Genomic DNA, 19,715 nt, shown 5'->3' with positions numbered 1-19,715 from the left:
TATGACATCAACTGAGAAACAAAACCAATGCTGACAGAGAATATATGACAACCAAAGAATGTTTTTCCTTCAATAACTGACAGTAGGACATTATTCATTTTGAAAACCACCTCCATTTGATTGAAACTCTCAAATCTTTTTAAAAAAATGCTTGCCAAATAAATATTATATGACAATATAAACATCCATGCCAAAAATCTCAGGCAAGGCTCAGGAGACAAAAGCACATTTCACTTTGTAAAATAATGCTATTTGATGTTGTCAAGAGCACTCAATCCTCCATCACAAGGGCACATCCCTCTCCCCAGAAATTCCCTGGATTTAAAAATAAAATGCCAAAATGAAAGATTTAAGGAAAGGAGAAAAAAAGACAACAGGAGTAGAGAAATATGAGTAAGCACACAAGCAAAGGCCAAAAGAAAAGAAAGCAAGTAAATGGAGAGGAGTAAAAGCAGAAGAATGAGACTGAATGTTCCTATGTACGTGACCTCACTACATTAAAAAATAATCCTTGAGATAGGTACTACTGTCCTTATTTTACCAGGAAGAAAACGGACTCAATGCGATTTAAGTAACTCGCCACGACACACAGGTAATCTGTGTCATTGTTTGGATTTGTATTCCAGCATGCCTCATCATTTCCCATAAAACCAGGCACCATAATCATCCTGAAATGAATGTTTTCAAACTCTAAAATTCTGAATTCTTGAACCATTCTATTACTCTGTGATCTCACTTATATGTGGAAACTAAAGAAATCAAACTCATAGCAGCAGAGTACACAATAGCTGCCAGACGCTGGGGGATGTTGGAAAAGGAGAAACAAACAAAGGGTACAGAATTTTAGACCTAAGATGAGCAAGCTCTGGAGAACTGATTGCCCTGAGAATTCTGGCAAAAGCTTTGGAGGAGCTGGCCCACTGTCTCTTCACAGCAATACTTAAGGCTTCATTGCCGCCATGTCCCCAGATGACATTGGTGCCTCATTGATTCCACAGGGCTGATATGATCAGGGCAAAGGTCTGCATGAGCAGGATGGAAGGGGCCTCAGGCCTCTACTAGCTGGATCCAGGACTATGCCATCAGTCAAATGTAAGGGCAGTAACAGCTGAGAATAAAAACATTTCTTCTGAATGTATAGGTGTTTTAGTCAGCTTTTTCACTTCTGTGACTACATGTACTGACAAAAAAAAAATAGGAAGGAAAAGTTTATTTTAGGTTCATGGTTTCAGAGGTCTCAGTTCATGGACAACAGGCTCCATTCCTTGAGGCTCAAAGTGAGGCAGAATACCATGAAAGAAGAATGTGATGGTGGGAAGCAACTCATATGACCAGGAAGCAGAGAGAGAATCCTTCCTCCCCAGATACAAAATATATACCCCAAAGGCATGCCCCCAATGACATACCTCCTCCAGCCACACCCTACCTGCCTATAGTTACCACTCAGTTAATAACATCAGGGGATTAATTTGCTCATTGGGTTAAGGCCCTCATAACCCAGTCATTTTCCCCCTGAGCCTTCTTCAAATGATCTTTTGGGGCATATTTCACATTCAAACCATAACAATAGGTTAAGCAGTTTGCATGTGATACTTGATATCAGTAAAGTATCCTGACCTCAGGATTCAGTTCTGGCTCCAAAACATTGCAGGTCCTAAAAAAACAGTCTTCAAAACTCATGCACTTTCTCAAGTAATTCTGGAAAACTACTTGACATTTTTACACATTCTTAAGTGGGCATGTAGAAATTTTTAGCAGAAATTTAGTAAGATGCAAAGAGTATAATTTCTAGTGCGTTACGAACACTGATATTTATCATGATGTCACTCTTAAGTAGATTCAATGCTAACTAACTATTGTAACAGTATGATCCCTCACCATCCTAAAAAAGTACCGGAACAATCTATTATAACAAAAATTTGCATTATTCCTTTTTTCCTTGAACTTTTATTTTAATTCCACTCTCCAAGGAACTTTTATCTGTTAACACATTTATTGATTACATTATCATAATCATCTACACCAAATTTATATATATAAATTATTTTTATATATAAATTATTTTTATATATAAATAATTTTCTGATTATAAGATCTAGAACTAAAATTACTGAATTTAATTTTTATTTGAATTACTTGTAGACTCAAGTGATCCAAAATAAATATATCACAAATAAACATTCATAATTAATACAAAAAGTAAATTAGTTTTTTAGATATTCATCTCAGTGAAATGGATAGTTCTGTTTTCTAATTAGTTCATATACCCACAGGTGTCTAGTATTTAATTATAGACTGAGGCAGAGTTTGGAATCAATTTTAATCCATATTTTTGTTTTTCAGTTGTTAATCTCTAAGAAAATAAGTATTGGGGAGCATTATGATAAAAATATCTATCAATTTCTTTCTATCCTCTGTAAGTGTCCCCAAGCCATAGAGTGACCAATAAGAAAAAACTATTTTTTAATTGGTTAATAGTTGAAGACTTGAATAAATCCTTCACCAACTTTGCTGAAAGCAAAGAAGTGGGTCAATAAAATGATTAGTGGAACCAGAAGCAAATTTCAATTCCTCTATAGCTAGAATTGAAGCAGAAAGAGAACAGCTGATTAGAGAGGTGTATAACAGAGAGAATGCACTAAGACACAATACTGGATAGTCAGTGACTTGGAAGGACTCAGAAATTCCAGTTACTGAACAGAAAACAGAAAGGAATTCGTTAATCCCAAATCTTGACCAAGGCAGGTCAGTATGGAGAGGTTACAAAGCAAAAGAGGGAGAGGCAAAACTGAGAAGCTTACTTTGAAAACAATGCTAGAAAAGAAAGTAAGACTGAGTTAAGCCAGGAAAGAAGCTGCAAAAACACTAGGGAAACAAGAATTGCACAGTTGATCTCAAATTGCTGGCAGAAAACTGTGGTGGTCAAGCATTTTGCAGAGACCATGCCTAAGCCTGATCTGCTGGAAGGAATTAAATCTGCATAGCTTTACCCCAGCTAGAAATAACAGCAAATATTATCATAGGTAACACCTCTGAAATGAGTAACCCATGTGGTGGGATCCCAGCTAGCTGCAGGTTGCCTAGCCTCCTACACTTACTGCTGACAAGGAGAATGGAATAGAGCAGACAGAGAACAAGTTATCTCAGAGAACAAGTTATCTTGCAGCCCATGGGAAGCAGCAAGTGCCTCAGTTGCCAGCAGATGCAGCTACAGGAGTCCCAGATGCTGGCTGCAACCATGTATGCCCCAGAAGCATCCTGTAGAAGTACATTACCAAAGGGTAGTCTCTACTGAGCATACCCAGCAGCACCAAACAATGTGTGTGTCTTGGCTGCCAGCTGAAGCCCATATGCTTCACCATGTGTATGCCCAAGATGCAGACCACCAAATGTACTCTGGCTGGGTCATGCCAACTGAGCCTCTACCCTGGGCTGCCCAGTGCCCCTGCTGCTAGGCTGCTGCCTTCTGCCATGGGCTGCTACCTTCTGCCATGGGCTGCAATGCCCTATGTACCCTGATATCTACAAGAGTGAGCACACACACCTGTTTGGACAGGTGGAGCAGATCTGACTGGTAGGATACAGAAAATTAGGGAATGTTTCCTCTGATCCTCCCTAGAGCTATTAGGGTCCAAAGGATGGAGAAAGCCTCTTAGATTCATGTCAGAGGTGAACAGAATGACATAAGCTCTTTGCAGTTTTGGAAAACAATGATAACAACAAAAACAACAAAAGGTAAACCAGATGGAGAGACAAACTTAATATATAGCTCTCCAACCCAACAGAAGTTTGGCTGGTATGGCTGCAACCTCTATGTTCAGAAAAACATAAAGGTCAACCTGAGGTGCTATGAACATTTATTTAACCTCCCCAAACCTGATGGAATCCAAGTCGGGGAGGCCCAATAAGAAATCCTTCTGTCTCAAATAGCTCAGAAAGAAATAATTTAAGATTCTTTAATGCTAGCTTTTATATTATCTTCTGTATTGATTTGATAGAATCTCCTTAATACAATTTTATGTATTTATTTTCATGTTTTAATGAATTAATTGGATTTAACCTTTTTCCTCCTTATTCATTTTTATACTCTTGCCTCTCTACTTGCATTATATCCTTCTACCCCTATCAAATTTTCTTTCCTTTTCATCCCCTTTTATAGTTGAAGAGAAGTTTTACTTCAATACCTAATCATTCAGCTGATTCTAAAGCACTACTCCCCTTTTCCACTTTTGGATTAACGAGGCTGTGAGAACATTTTCAATAAACTTTGAAGGTTATTAGTTTATAGTTTTGCTCTAAAGTGGTCACAGTTACTAGTGATTATTATCTCTTCTCAAAGCTGTGCTTGGGACTGATTATAATCCATGATTATGTTGAGTGATTTTTTTTTTTTAACATTTAGATGTATCCCCTGCTTGGAGCACATAAGTAAAGAAAAAGCAGTTCCATAAAAAATTCTTCATATAACAGTGGAAGAGATATCCATTATATAAAATGCAACAATATCAACAGAGAAATACAGGAAACATGAGAAAACTAGGTAACAAGATGCTTCTAATAGTTCATAACACTCTGACAACCGATTCTGGAGATGATGAAGTAGAAGAAATGCCACAGAAAGAATTCAGAATTTATTGTTAAAATTATCAATGAACTAAAAGAAGATCCAAGGAATGAACAAAGGGATAAATGCAGGAAATAAAACAACGTTTCAATAAAGAAAGAGAAACTCTTAAAAGGACCAAACTGAAGTCCTATTGGTAAAGAGAACAATCCAACAAGAAGAAATAATGACTGCACATATTTATCTCCCACAAGTTGGTGCACCTAGTTTCATAAAACAAACACTACTACACATAAAGGGTCAGACAGAACCCAATACATTAATAATGAGTAATTTCAATACAACCCTGTCAAAAATAGTCATGTCATCCATACATAAAATCAACAAAGATATTATGTAGTTAAAACTTACTATAGAACAAATGAACTTAACAGATCTATAGAATATATGATCCAATGACAACTGAATATACTTTTCAGCAGCCCATAGAACTTTCTCCCAGATCACATTTTAAGTCATAAAGAAGTCTTAGCAATTGTAAAAATTCTGAAATAACTCCTTTCATTTTATCTGATCATAGTGGAGTGAAACAAGAAATCAACAACAAGAAAAACTACACAACACCTGGATGATGAGTGGGTCAGTGACTAAACCAGAAAAATAACTTAAAAATTCTTAAGATTTATAATGAGAATTGAAATATAGCCTACAAGGACCCGTGGAGAACAATAAGGCAGCTTAAGTGGAAAGTTTATAGCAATGAGTAGCTACATTAAAAAATCAGAAGTATCTCAAATAACTTAATGATATACCTTAAGGTCTTAGAAAAACAAGTACAAATAAATCCCAAAACCCATAATAAAGATTAAAGTCAAAATAAATAGAGAACAAAAAAATACAAAGGATCAATAAAGCAACCAGTCAATTCTATAAAAAGATAAGCAAGACTAATAAACCATTAGCCAAATTAACTAAAAGAATAGGAGAAAAGATTAAAATTAATAAAATCACAGGTGAAAAGGGGGACATCATAACACATACAACTAAAATCCAAAAGAATCATTAGGGACTATTTTGAAAATCTATATTACAGCAAATGGGATGAATTTCTAGCCATACACAACCATCCAAAACTGAACCAAGAGAATACAGAAAACCTAGAAAGACAAATAGCATGTATGAAATTGAGGCAGCAATAAAAACAAAACAAAACAAACAAACAAAAAACCAAAAACTACAACACCAACAACAAAAACAACAAAATATTTCCCAAGAAAGAAGAGCCCTGGGCCAGGTGAATTCATATCTGAATTTTACCAGATCTTTAAACAGAAAAGAACACAAATAGTCCTCCAATTATTCAATGAAATAGAATGGGAGGAAACACTTCCAAACTTGTCCTATAAAGCCAAAATCACACTAATATCAAAACCACATACACACACACACACACACACACACACACACACACACACACACACACACACTGAACCTACTAAGAAAGAAATCAAGAAAAAAAACTCCATTTACAATAGCCTGAAATGTGTTTAGAAATAAATTTAACCAAAGACATTAAATTACAGAACATTGAAAAAAGAAAGATGAAAATTACAGAACACTGGAAAAAGAAAGAAGATGGAAAATGGAAAGACCTCCCATGTTTGTGGACAGGCAGAATTAATATTGTCAGAATGGTGATATTACCAAAAGATTTAATGCAATCTCCAGCAAGACCCAATGAATTTCTTCAGAGTATTAGAAAAGAGCCCTAAGTTGTATGTGAAAGAATAAAAGACTAGGAATTGCCAAACCAATTCTGAGTGATGGAAGAAATTCTACTGTCATCACAGTATCTGATTATAAATTACACTACAGAGTGATAGTAACAAAAATTGCATAGTACTGGTGTAAAGACACATAGACACGTGGAATAGAACAGAGACACATAGACAAACCCATACAGATACAGTCATCTTATTCATTCCCCCTTTTCTTATTGATTCTTTTTAGTTATACATATCATTAGGATTCATTTTGACATAATTATAAAAACAGGGAATATAATTTGTTCTAATTTTTAGTCCCTAGTACTTCACCATGCTCTCGTCCCTCCCCCATTCCTTTCCCTCTACTCTACTGATTTTTCTTCTGTTTTATTACAGTTTCATCTTTAAAAATCAGTGTCTTGTGGATATTTACAAAGTTACCAAAAAATATATTGGACAACAAATGGTGATGGGAAAACTGGATATCCATTTGTGGAAGAATGAAACTAAATCTGTATTGCACTCAAAACAGATCAAAGACCTAGGAATTATACCAGAAACTTGGCTATTGCTAGAATATAACATAGTATCAATACTCTAACATATAGACATAGGCAATGAACTCCTCAGTAGGATACCTGTAGCTAAGGAAATAATACTAAGAATCTATAAATGGGATCACATCAAATTAGAAAGCTTCTACAGAGCAAAGGAACCAAAAGTAGAATAGAGAGCCTATAGAACAGGAGAATACCTTTGTCAGCTACTCTCCTGACATAGTATTACATCCAGAATATATAAAGAAAAACAAAAAGCAAAAAATCCAATCCAATCAATAAATGGACAAATTAACTAAACAGATATTTCTCCATAGAAAAGCAAATTGAAAACAATTATATGAAAAAATGCTTGACATCTTTATACACTGGGAAAAGGTAAATCAAAACCACATTGAGATGTCATCTCCCTATAGTGATTGATTCCATTTCTCTTCAATCAGCATGGAAATGATGAAGCACACAAATAATAAAATGTTAACAAGGATGCAAGGAAAAAGTTAACCCTTATGCACTGATTGGTGAAAATGGGAATCAGTGTGGAGTTTCCACAAAAGACTAGGAATGGAACCACCATATGATTCAGCTATGCAACTCCTGGGTATTTACCATAAAGAATTAAAGTTAGCATATTATATAGATGCAGGCATACCCACATTTATAGCAACACGACTCACAATAGTCAAGTCATGGAACCAGCTTACCTGTCCACCAACAAATGAATGAATAAAGAAAATATTGTGTATGTATGTGTGTGTATATACAGATAGACACACACACACACACACACACACACACACAACAATGGGGTTTTATTCAGCCATAAAGAAGAATAAAATTATTTCATTGGCAAGAAAAATGGATGGAACTGAAGAATATAATATTAAGTAAAACAAGCCAGAACTTAAAGAAAAAAGAAAGAAAGAAAATGGAAAGGAGACAAATAAAATAGAGAAAAGGGTTGGAGGAGAGAAGAGGGTAAATTTGGGGGGAGGCACTTAGGAATGTACTTGGGAATGTAATTGATCAATCAATGTGTTAGATGCAGGAATTAATATGCCAAAGGAAACCCATTGTTCCTGTATAATTGTTATGCATCAATAAAAACTTTCTAAAAAGCCAAGTAGTGTCTGTCAACAGATGACTAGAGCAAGACAACGTGGCAAGTATACACAATAGAGATTTACTCAGCCATGAAGAAATTATGTCATTTGCTGGTAAATGGATGGAGACGGAGAACATCATACTAAGTGAAATAAGTCAGACTCAGAAAGTCAAAGGTAGAATGTTTTTTCTCACATGAGAAAGCCAGAGAGATTAAAAAATAAAGGGGGGGGATATCATCAAAATAGAAGAGAATCAATAGAGAAATGGGGATTGAAAGGGAGGTAGGAGAGGAGGGCAAGGGGAGACACTAGGGAACAAAATGAACCAAATTATGCTTTATGCATATGTGAATATATCACAATGCGTTAGAGTCTGTAAACAAGTCAGGATGGCACCTAGCATTTTGCCAGAGGGAGTGGTTTGTGAGGTAGCACCAGCGAGCCATTAAGTGTGGAGACTTCTTATTGGTTGACTGCTGTTTCTAGTTTATGTTAATTAAGATAAGCTGTGTGGAATGTATATATACCCCTCCTGTCCTACAATAAACGGCTCCCACTCCTGCTGTATCAATCTACACAAGTTGTTGGTCACTCCCCGGTTATTTTGCCCAGCCAGTCGGGCTGTGGCAACAATGAACTTCACTTTTATGTATAATTACAATGCACTAATTTAAAAAAAAGGAGGGAGACAACTAGGGTAGAAGAGTAGGATTGGAGGAGTGAGGAGGGCAGCTTCTTGGGAATGAGACTGATTAAATAAAGTTATGTACATGCATGAATATAGCACAATGAATACCATTAGCAATATAATAGATCAAAAATCATAAAAAGTATTAGAAGCTAATTTTTTTAAAAAATTATTATATCATCTGTCATTAACTTTCTCAAAATTAACAATAATGTTTTTCCTTTTGAATGGCTCTTAAGGGTTTTCCACACTGGAACAAGGTACCATAGGAAAGTCTGGGTGAGAAGTATACCTTTTTTTTTTTTTTTTTAAGTGGAAGTAGGGTCACTTTGAAAAGGAGGCTGAGGAACAGAAGGCCATTCCTTATACAAAAGAGCTTTTGGTAATAATACCTAAGTAACAAGAGGAGTCATGTGAGTTCTCTTAAAAGGACACTTGTGCCTATGTAGCCCATGGGAAGATGTCTTATTTATCCAGGTGGTCTCACATATCAATTTAACAAACACTGGCTTAGCCAGAACAGCTCAGGTCCAGATGTGATTGTAAGAACCCCAGACTAAAGTGAGCACATCCAAGAAACAGAACTACCGCATTTTTAAAAGTAACACGTTTTCCATGGAATTTCTAGGGAAATTAGAGCTTGCAATGGGGAAAAGACCATACCACTCACCCCCGCCCCCCCCCAAACACACATGCTGTGTTACCATAAATGGTAGATAAAGCATTTTAACTAGATTATTAAGCAGCTATACAGTCACATGACTGGCTAGTGCTCATGGGAAAACAGGAGATACCATATACAAACCTTGTCTTCAAGGAGCTTATAGGTTATGGGCCATCTACTAAGGAAATGAAACACAAGCAGGAAGAAGATATGTGGGTTATATTATTAAAGCAGTAATTCAGAGGGAGAGCAAAGAGGACAGCCACAGGGTGCATCATTCTGTGAGGGAAGGTGTATTATCAGAAGTGCTTGGGTGTGGAGTAGGGGATTTATTCTAAGAACTGCACCAGAGAAGATTTTTATGTGTGCGTTTGCCATAACAGACATCAATGGTTAATGAGAAGGACGATATACAAAGACATTTTCTCCTTCACTTCTTCCAAACCAGACCTATAGAAACCAGCATGAATGAGCAGGCAAAACAAAAATGGTGAGAAAAATGAACTCAGCACTGTTTCCCCACCGCAGGTTTTTGGGTGGGCTGGAGGGGCAAGATAAATCTTAAGAAATGTGTAAGTTCAATTGAAGATAGCCTGAAACTGTTAATACCTACACATATTATTTAATACTTCAAAGTGACAAAGAAAAGCTTGGTGTCTGTTAAGATGTCTTAAAGGGGGGTTGGAAATGAAATCCTGAAGTCCTAGAAGATAGCGCAAAAGGATAAAAATGAAGTTTGCTACTTATGCCCTGCCAAACTCAATTACTGGTTCAGTAACTGGTTACATAAATCAAATGAAGCAATAACAACTATAAGAGACTGATCTTAACAAAAAATGTGTCATAGTATAAGGAGAAGTTATGGGCAAGCTATAAATCCACCACAAGAATGATAGTAATCATAATTATTTAAATGTCTTTCCAATCTGCCTCACTGCTGTTTCTCACTGGAGCTGAAGAGTACTTTCAGACAGCATCTGGAACCTTAATCCACCATATTTTTGTGTTTCATTATGAGGACCCACAGATTAGAACTTCCTTTACTCATGAATAAATTCTCAATAAATTTCTGTGTTGGGCCAATGTTTGTCTCTTCAGGCTTCATCTTCTTCTGCACCACCAGTATCAGTCTTAGAGAAATGTGACTTCTAGTGAATTTAATAAGGGGAAGCAATCTGTCATAATTTTAAAGAAGGAAATGAGAAAAGACAAAACTTGTGTGCAGTCTGAGTGTTTTCACTTTACTTCATTAAAAACAGACACACTTTTCGGTGTATCATGTAAAAATTGATTCTATCTCTAATCTATAAAGATAGTTGACCAAAGAATCATACTTCAAAAATAATTCTGATATTATTAAATTAAAGTGAAAACGAATATGCTTTTTAGAAGCATCATTAGCTTCTTTCAGTTACATGTAGAATGTACTTAACCTCTTTCAAACACTTATCTCAGTATCTTGTCATTCTGATAAGTTTTCCATTTTTAGCTGCAACATTCTTTCAATAGTCAGGTAGAAGGACGATATACAAAGACATTTTCTCCTTCACTTCTTCCAAACCAGATTACAATTCTGGCTAAGAATTTAAGTTTCCAGAAATATGTACTGGAGACTGTATTTCCCATCATTTTCATGAGGTGTAAGAATATTCTGTATTCATATCCATAAATATACTTCTCTAATGATGCAACTCATCAGTTTTTCTTGCCTTTTTATATTAATAGTTTCAGAGAGTGGAAAGCAGATCCAATAAACTTCTAATAAAACAGCTCTATGGGACAAAGAAGAGAGTTCAAAACTATGACAAAATCACAACAAATTCCCCTCCCCTACTAATGGTTCCTCTTACATTCTTCATTTCCTTTTAGGTGGTATCATTAAGGGTACTGGCTAAAGCTGAAATTAATGAAATGTCTGGCAATGATCAAATGCTATTAAGGAGTGGCAACAGCACTTCCGTACTTCATTCACAGAGAATGGAAATTCCTTGGTTCACTGACACTATAAAATGACAACTTAAAAATCCACATATAATATAGTTTTATCCATAACTGAAAAATACAATCTATCTGCATTCTCTCTCCTATATTAAAAAAATGAAAATGAAACCTTTCCAACTTAGATTGCCTTACCACCACTTTTCATAAATCAAACTTGTCCATCAACCCCAGTTTTACTGGATCCCAGGTCCTACATTCTAAGTTATTCACCAGCCTCACATACAGTTTCCACCTAATTGCTGGCAGGAAATCTGAACTACAGGAATGAAAGGCAATGGTTAGAAATCTTGATTAAGTTTATTGGAAATATGGACTAAATAAGGCACTTTAATTAGTATCAGACAGAAGGACGAATTGATCTCCAACAAAGCACAAACTGTTGAAGCAATAAAATTTAGGAAACGTGTCTGAAGCATAATTCCTGATGATGATGAATCTTTTTCCTGCTGTGTAAGATGATTTAGGGATGAAAATACCCACACTACTGAGAAGCTGCAGTTGGTCAGCAGTCAGGACATAACATTTCTAAGGTAAAATCGCCCCTGGGAAACAACTATCAATGCAAATCTTGTAATTCATTTTAAAAGTTGACTCTGTTCATGGAAAAACACAAAAGCTATTTTTGTCAAATTTCCTTATTGAAAGAGTAATCAAAAAAAGACTACTGGGACCTTACTGTAATATTTTCTTTCTTGATAGCCAAGTATTTTAATACATTGTTTATGTAACATATTCCCTATTATCAGAATCTCTTTATGAATACATTATAAGTATTGTAAAAATTTAATGAAGAACAGCCTATAAAAACTTTTATCATTTTTGAAAAATCAGTGTCAAAGTAGCTACTCAGATAAAAGCCAATTTATTTAATTGCACAAATATTTAAGTATAAATTAAATACAAGATTTTGTAGCAATTATGCTAAGCAAAAAAAAAATAAGCCACATACAGGCTAAATATTGCATGATTCCATGTTTATAAAATATCTAGGAAAAGTACAATTATAGAGCTCAAAACTGGATGAGTGGTTTTCAAACTGTGAGTGGGTGCAGGAATAGACTGTCAATGGGCATGACAAATCTTCAAACTGTGTCTTAAACCCGAATTTGTAATGAGAGTTGCACAAGTGGAAGGTTTTATTTTATTTAACTTGCAAGGGATGAATTTTGTTAGATATATATTATATCTAAATAAAATGATTTAAAAAGATTCTGTAGAATGAAATATGGTGTCATTCTACACCATGTTTCTTAGAGCTATTCCACTTCCTCAAAGTCTCATAGACAAGTAGGGTACATTTGATCAATTAATGTAAGTGCCACTGAAGAGCTTCACAAGTACATTAGTGTGCTTCCAGGAGTGACAAGGCCTCAACTCCCTCCTTCACTGGGGTGCTGTGGTGAGACTTGGAGCATCATTTCCTTCAGCTAAGAAGCTTCTTCCATTGATTTCTTTTACTATATACATAGCATGTTTTGCTGATCAAAGGCTCCTTCCTGAATGAAAATGAAGTAGACTATCAACACATATGGGGGAGCTAAAGCAGAGCAGAGAAGGACTTTTATAGACATTTATAGCTGTAATTACAACATAAGAAAGAAGAGAGCAAATGAAAAGCCAAATTTTCCACCTGAAGACAGTTTAAACAAAATAAATAAATGAATAAATAAACTAGACCTAAAGGAAAAGGATGTGAATAATGTAAAGTGAAAATTATTTAAAAAGATAATATGGACATGAGAACCAATGAAATGAATGTTTACAAAATATCAAGAAAAATGAGCAAAACTTTAGCTTGATTGAGAAAAAAGAAAAAAATAAACCATGCTCAGAAATTAAAGAAAAAGTATTATGGCCAACTTAAAAACAAACAGAAAAGTTATAAATAAATACTGTAAAGAACTGTATGGCAATAAATTAGCTAACCTAGGTAAATTGACAAATTCCAAGAAAGATGTAAAATACTGAAACTAACTGAAGAAGAAAGAAGACCTGAAAAATAAAGATAAAAAGACTGAATTAGTAATTTGAGAATTATTCACAAAGAAAAGCTCAGGCGCAGATAAAGTCATTGGTGAAGTCTATCAAATATTGAAAAAAAGAATAGAATTTCTTCATATTCTTCCAAAAAATAAAATAGAAAAAGAAGAGGGACTATATCCAAACTCATTCAACAAGGACACTAATATCCTGATACAAAATAATAAATTTTTTAGATATATATTATATCTAAAGAGGATAATATGAACAATATATCTTATGACCACAGAAGCAAAAATCCTCAACAAAGTTCCAGCAAACCAAATCAGTAATGAAAATAATCATACGTTATAGCCAAGCAGAAATTACGCAAGGGATACAAAGTTGTTCTAATAACTGAAAATCATCTAATGTTATATGCCATTGTTAGAATAAAAACCAAAAGTCATATGATTATCTCAACAGATGCAGAAAAAGAATTTGACAAAATCAAACACTCTTCATGACTGAGAGCATTCAACAAACCTAGAAGAGAAAATAAATTCCTCAGAATGATAAGGGTTTCTCTGAAAAACCTAAAGCTAGCATCATACTTAATTCTGAAAAATTATACCCTTCCTTCCTATGATCGGGAAGAAGACCTGGATGTCTTTCCTTTCTATATTTAACTGATTTCGCACTAGAGGACAATTAGGCAAGAAAATGAAATAACAAGCATCCATACTGGACAGAAGAAATGAAATATCTCTATATTCAGATGACATCCTCTTATATATAAAAAGGTCTGAAAAAATCCATTAAAGTTAAAATTAATAAACAAGCACAGCAAGACAACAGTATGCAATATCAATATATGAGCATCAATTGTACTTCTATATGTTTGTAATGAATGATATAAAAATAAGATTAAGGAAACAATTCCAATTAACATAAATTTAAAAAGATCAAACTAGAAATACACATAACAAAAAAATACAAAATTTATAATTTAAAAATTATAAAACACTGTTAAAAAATTTTAATGTCTAAATGCATAGATAGACACCCATGCTCATGAGTCAAAGACTTATTACTAAGATGGCAATAATGCCCAAACTGTCCTATAGATTCAGTGCAATTTGTATCAGAATCTCAGTTGCGAAGCTTTGCAGTCTCTTTGCAAAAATTGATACACTTATCCTCAAAATTTATATAAAATTTCAGAACAGACAAAAACATCTGGAAAAAGAACATAATCAAATGATTTGTACTCCTGATTTCCAAACTTACTGTAAAGCAATAGTATTCAAAACAGTGTGATAATGGCATAAAAGTAGACATATAAATCAACAGAATAACATTCAGAGTCCAGAATAAATTCATGTATCACGAGTCAATTAATTTTCAAAAGGGGTAAAATAAAATTTAATGAGAAAGGAAAAGTTTCTTCAATAAATAAAAGTTTCTGAGACAATTGAATAGTCACATGCAAAAGAAACAAGTTGGACCTTTATACTATATGCACTTATACACAAAAAACAAACTTAAAATGGGTCAGTTGCCTAAATGTAAGGGTCAAAATTATAAAAATCTTAGGAAAAAGTCTAGAATCTAGAATATATAAGAACTCTTAGAACTTGACAACCAGAAGACAAGCAGCTTAATTTAAATAAGCGTCAAAGGACTTGAATAGACATTTCTCCAAAGACCATATACAAATGACTAATAAAGCACATGAAAAGACATTCTACATCATTAGTTACTAAACAAATGAAAATAACACAAATACCATTTTACATCTACTAGCAAGGGTATAATAGAGAGGGAAGAAGGGAGTGGGAAGGAGAGAGAGACATAAGAACTGCCGAAAATGTAGAGAAACTAAAACCCTAATACACTGCTGGCAAGAATGTAAATCATGTCACCATTGTGAAAAACAATCTGGCAGTACCTCAAAAACATAGAATTCAACATAGAATCACCATATGTCCCAGCAATTCTGCACCCAGGTATGTAAACCAAATATTAAAAATGGGGACTTGGTTACTTGAATATCCATGTTAATTATAGCATTTTTTTTTCACAGTAGCCAAAAAGTAGAAATGGTCCAAGCATCCATCAGCCAAAATGAACTGATAAGCAAGGTGTGAGTGAGGGGATGTATACAAACAACAGAACATTGTTCAGTTATCAAAATGATTGAAGTCCCTACACCTGCTACAACAGGTACACTATGCTACATGAAAGAAGCCAGTCAGCTCAAACATTAAAAAGTGATGAGCCAGAGATGATCTATTTCTTACTGGGTCATCTAAAGGGAAGTGGTGTATACTCAGGAATTGGTTTTTCAGTTGAGCTTCTTAATGTCACAGATCCAGCTCTGCGAAGAAGGGAGGAGACTGCAGGCAGAGGAGGAGCAAGTACTGTGACAGGAAGGGGCTGGCAGGTGTTTGAGGGGTTGTATGAAATCCAGGGCACACCAAGGGCAGTGGACCATGGGAACAGAGGGAGAAGAAAGGTGCCAGAGGTAATAAGAGACAGAGGCAGACATGTAGGGCTTTGTATGGCTGGGTAAGAAGTGTCAACCTGCTTCTTCTCAACACCATAATGCTCTGTGCACATCTCTCCCGCTAGGCTCTATTCTGCTACACTGCCCTCTCTAAAGAAATGCACATTTCTGGTTCATTGGTTCATTCTTCATCTTCAGTGACTAACCAATGCTAGTTAGGACCTCAGCAAAGGATTTCTGGAAACACAGCCTACATACCAATGTCAAGAAAAGAGAAAACCCTCTCTGAAAATGTAAGCTATTTTAAATAAAGATCAAATGGAAATAAAACAATGTTTTCGAGAAAGGCAATGTTCAAAGGAGGGACAAGCTAGGGTCAACTGGATCCCTCAAGCTATACTGGTTGTTTCTCACAGAGACTATGGTGTTTCCCAAGTTTGAATCCGTTGAAGAGAACATTTTCCATATTTAATTAAACTCATGCCCAGAATTTGAAACATTAAACTGTCAGCAAAAACAGCTTTATTGTCTCTGATTATTGTATAGCAGTCATTAATTAGTTCTCTAACTCAAGTTTACTCACAGAAATATTCTAAGTCATTGTGCAGCACTCCAGTATCAGAATCTACATTTATCTCACCACAAAACCATTAACATAAAAAGAGTGAAGTTATAGAGTGCATCCCAGTAATTCAAACAGGCTTATGCACTACCTTTTAAGGAACACGTGGCAACACTCATGCTTTATTTATAAATGACTTACAAACATTTTACTGCATAATGATTAGCTTCACACCTGCATGTTGAACTCTGTTTGTACTACACAGGGATTCTGCCACAGTCCTAATTAGAGCATCATTATCCAGAAAAGCGCACAGCAATTTCTAACACAGGTGAGACAAAGCTAGTCAAATAGCAGTTTCGAAGTGAAATACCCTACAGTTTTGCAGATAAATAAAGCACGTTTCTTTGGAAGAAAAAAAATTTTTTTTGACTAGCTTACTGTGGCCTTGAGGCTTCTGCCTGGTCTGTCTGCAGTTTTTCTCCTCCTTCCACCTCCATTGTGCAGTAAACAATTCGATTTGGAGCAACTGATTTCAAACCTTGCACTTCCATTATGACAATCTAAAGAAAAAAATGATTTTAAAATAATATGTCAAGTTGATAGTATTCAGCAACTCACAAAAATAGCAACATAAACTGCAATTATGAAGACCCATTGAAAAATTTGATAACATTGCTAGGATTTTGCCTTCTTTATAATTTACCTCTATTTATCCAAGGTATAGTAAATGACTATTTTGAGGCAGTTTGGTTTCTGAAGAAATAACTCATTATTGCTCTTAAATAAAAGTAAGGTTAAAGATCCTAAGAATTAGTCTCAGCAAAGTAAGTGAACTTTCAACTCAGATCTTAACAAATTAGAGCAAGTTTGAATGAAGTAGGGCAAGCACAAATAAAATTCAATGAAAATAAGAGGAGTACATGCTGTGCTCCACAGAGAGTGCCATGGTGCATTTATTATCAGAGACATGGTCAGGTGATACCAATTAATTGATATCAACACATGACTAAACTTTTATATACTCACATATTTTAAGTGACTATTATGATTCATAAAAGAATTTTATCTATGGCTGCTGTATTTCACATTATCAAAATATAATAGAAACTATAATTTGCCACTGAACTTTTTAATATTAGCCTGATGAAGAAAAAAAATTTTTCAATCCATTAAAGGGATGTAATAATTTAATGCAGAACACTGGAAAATCATGGGAAAACTAATATCCCTTTTATATCTATAACTCTTGGGTGAAAGGAAAACATTTTTTAAATTGAGCTTTTTGTTTGCTTAAAAGGCTATCAATCCTAAAATACCATAACTCAACATTCTTATTGGTTGTAGACATAAAATGTGAATGTTATTTTCTACAGTTTTTTCAATCAAAATTTGCATTATGAACTTTTATAAATTCTTAAAACAATTTATAAAATCAATTCAAAGGCATTTTATGTATATGAATGAATTTCATTATTGATTGCATGTTATGATTATACAAATAACAGTATTCACACTACATAGCAATCAAAATATATACCCAAAACATCATTGCTATCACTTATTAATCATTTAACATATAAATACAGAACTAATTTCATAGAACTGTGATGTGAACCTTTATACAAACAATTTCAAAGAAATTGTATAAATAAACTGCTAACTTTCTAGCTCTAGAAAAAGAAGGGTTATGTTTGTAAATACAAATGCATATTTTGTTTTGTTTTTATTAAAACCTGGAAAACTGATCACTAAAATAAGAAAGATCAAACTCAGAAAGGCCTCCTTCCTCAATCAGGGTTCTGTAATTTTGTCACACTGAAATGTATAGTAATATATTAATAAAAATAAGGACTGAGTGAAAATAGACTAAGAATTATTGAAGAATTGATGGAGAATAATATCATCTTTCACAGATGCTATAATATTCATGGAAATTGGGATAAAGTACTAAATCCTGATTTAAAAAAATAGTTTTTTTTTTTTTCCTTTTGTGAGGGATACCGGGAATCAAATTCATGGCCTCATGCAAGGCACTCTACTACTGAGCTACACTCCAATCCCCCCAAGTTAGGTATTTCTAATAATTCAAGTGTCTAATTAGTAACACTGAAATTGGGTACTTTTAGTAAAACTAATCAGATATTGAGAAAAACGAAACATATAACAATGCTGATTAAAAACCAACTACATTTGGACTTAACCACCATGACTCCACTTTTTAAAATCAATGACAAATTTTTTCATGGTCACTTAATATGCGTCACTTAATACTTGTGTCCCACAAGTCTAGAAATGCTAACAGCATTGGTTCATGTTTTGGATTACTGTTCACACACTGCAACTTCTTCTGTATTTTATTTAATAGAGTGTGGGTAAGAAGAAAGGAGACATCTGCTTGGTGTTATTTCTATCCCCTCTAATACAAGATACTGTAAAAAACATCCAAAACCACAAAACAAACAGCATTCCAGCCCTCAAAACAATACCCCATCTATGCCAGGAAGGTTTTATCCTGCAAAATTGCCACTTTCTAAAGATGTAAGTTCTGTGATGAATTTATACATTTAAATACAACAACACAACTTAGATCTTCCAAGAGCAGGGAAACAAAGCTAGTCTCTCAATCACTAGTGATAAAGACAGCCAAGAATACCATGGACCATCAACTAACACAATTTTCTATTTCAACCAATTTCCGAAAAAACTTGATAATGGAACTTCAGAAAATAAAATTGATCTATGGTGCATCTTCTCTTCTCAATCTCTCTGTGGCTGATGTAATAAGGATATAACAGACAAAGCTACCGGTCTTAGAAGCAAAAAGAAGGAAGGCACTAGTTAACAGGCTTCTGAGCAATATATCGACCAAGGAGTTATGTGACAATAAATTAAGCATGTGTATTTCGTGAGATAGTGATGCTGGCAGTATGGCAAAATCAGGGACCATATATCACACATACAGAGGAAGGGCTGCTAGTCTAATGTCAATGAAGAAACTCAATGTGAAAATCCAACACTATCCATGCTATATATATATATCTCCAATACAACTTATGGACTCATAACTTCATAGATGAATGTTTGCTTCTCTAGTTTTACTTCAGTATTTAATTTTAACATATCAATGCATGGTTTAGTTTTCTGAGAATTAGCTTCTGCTTTGCTGTATTATTCTTTCTAAAGACTTCATGAATGGAAACATAAATCTGTATGTTAGATGCTTTTTGAATACCATAAAAATCTTAATTCAATAAATATTTATTGACTGAAATGTATGCCCAGTACTGGTTAGGTGCTTTTGATAGCTCAGAAAAAAAACAACAAAGAAAAATGTGT

At 34.4% G+C, this 19,715-nt stretch overlaps 1 protein-coding gene across 9 annotated transcripts in view; it reads right to left on the bottom strand.

Annotated features, from left to right (window-relative positions):
* The window catches only part of Cadps2 (calcium dependent secretion activator 2), a 494,758-nt gene that overhangs the window by 260,540 nt on the left and 214,503 nt on the right, over positions 1 to 19,715 (bottom strand). For all 9 annotated transcript variants that reach the window (XM_078040300.1, XM_078040296.1, XM_078040298.1 and 6 more), the window contains exon 6: positions 16,818 to 16,939. In XM_078040300.1, the coding sequence (XP_077896426.1) occupies positions 16,818 to 16,939 (122 nt within the window). The remainder of the gene's footprint in view (positions 1 to 16,817; positions 16,940 to 19,715) is intronic.

Source organism: Ictidomys tridecemlineatus, chromosome 2 (genome assembly GCF_052094955.1).
Source record: "Ictidomys tridecemlineatus isolate mIctTri1 chromosome 2, mIctTri1.hap1, whole genome shotgun sequence".
Lineage (NCBI taxonomy): Eukaryota > Metazoa > Chordata > Mammalia > Rodentia > Sciuridae > Ictidomys > Ictidomys tridecemlineatus.
Note: the sequence above shows the minus strand (reverse complement) of the source record. Positions and strands in the feature narration are given on the sequence as shown.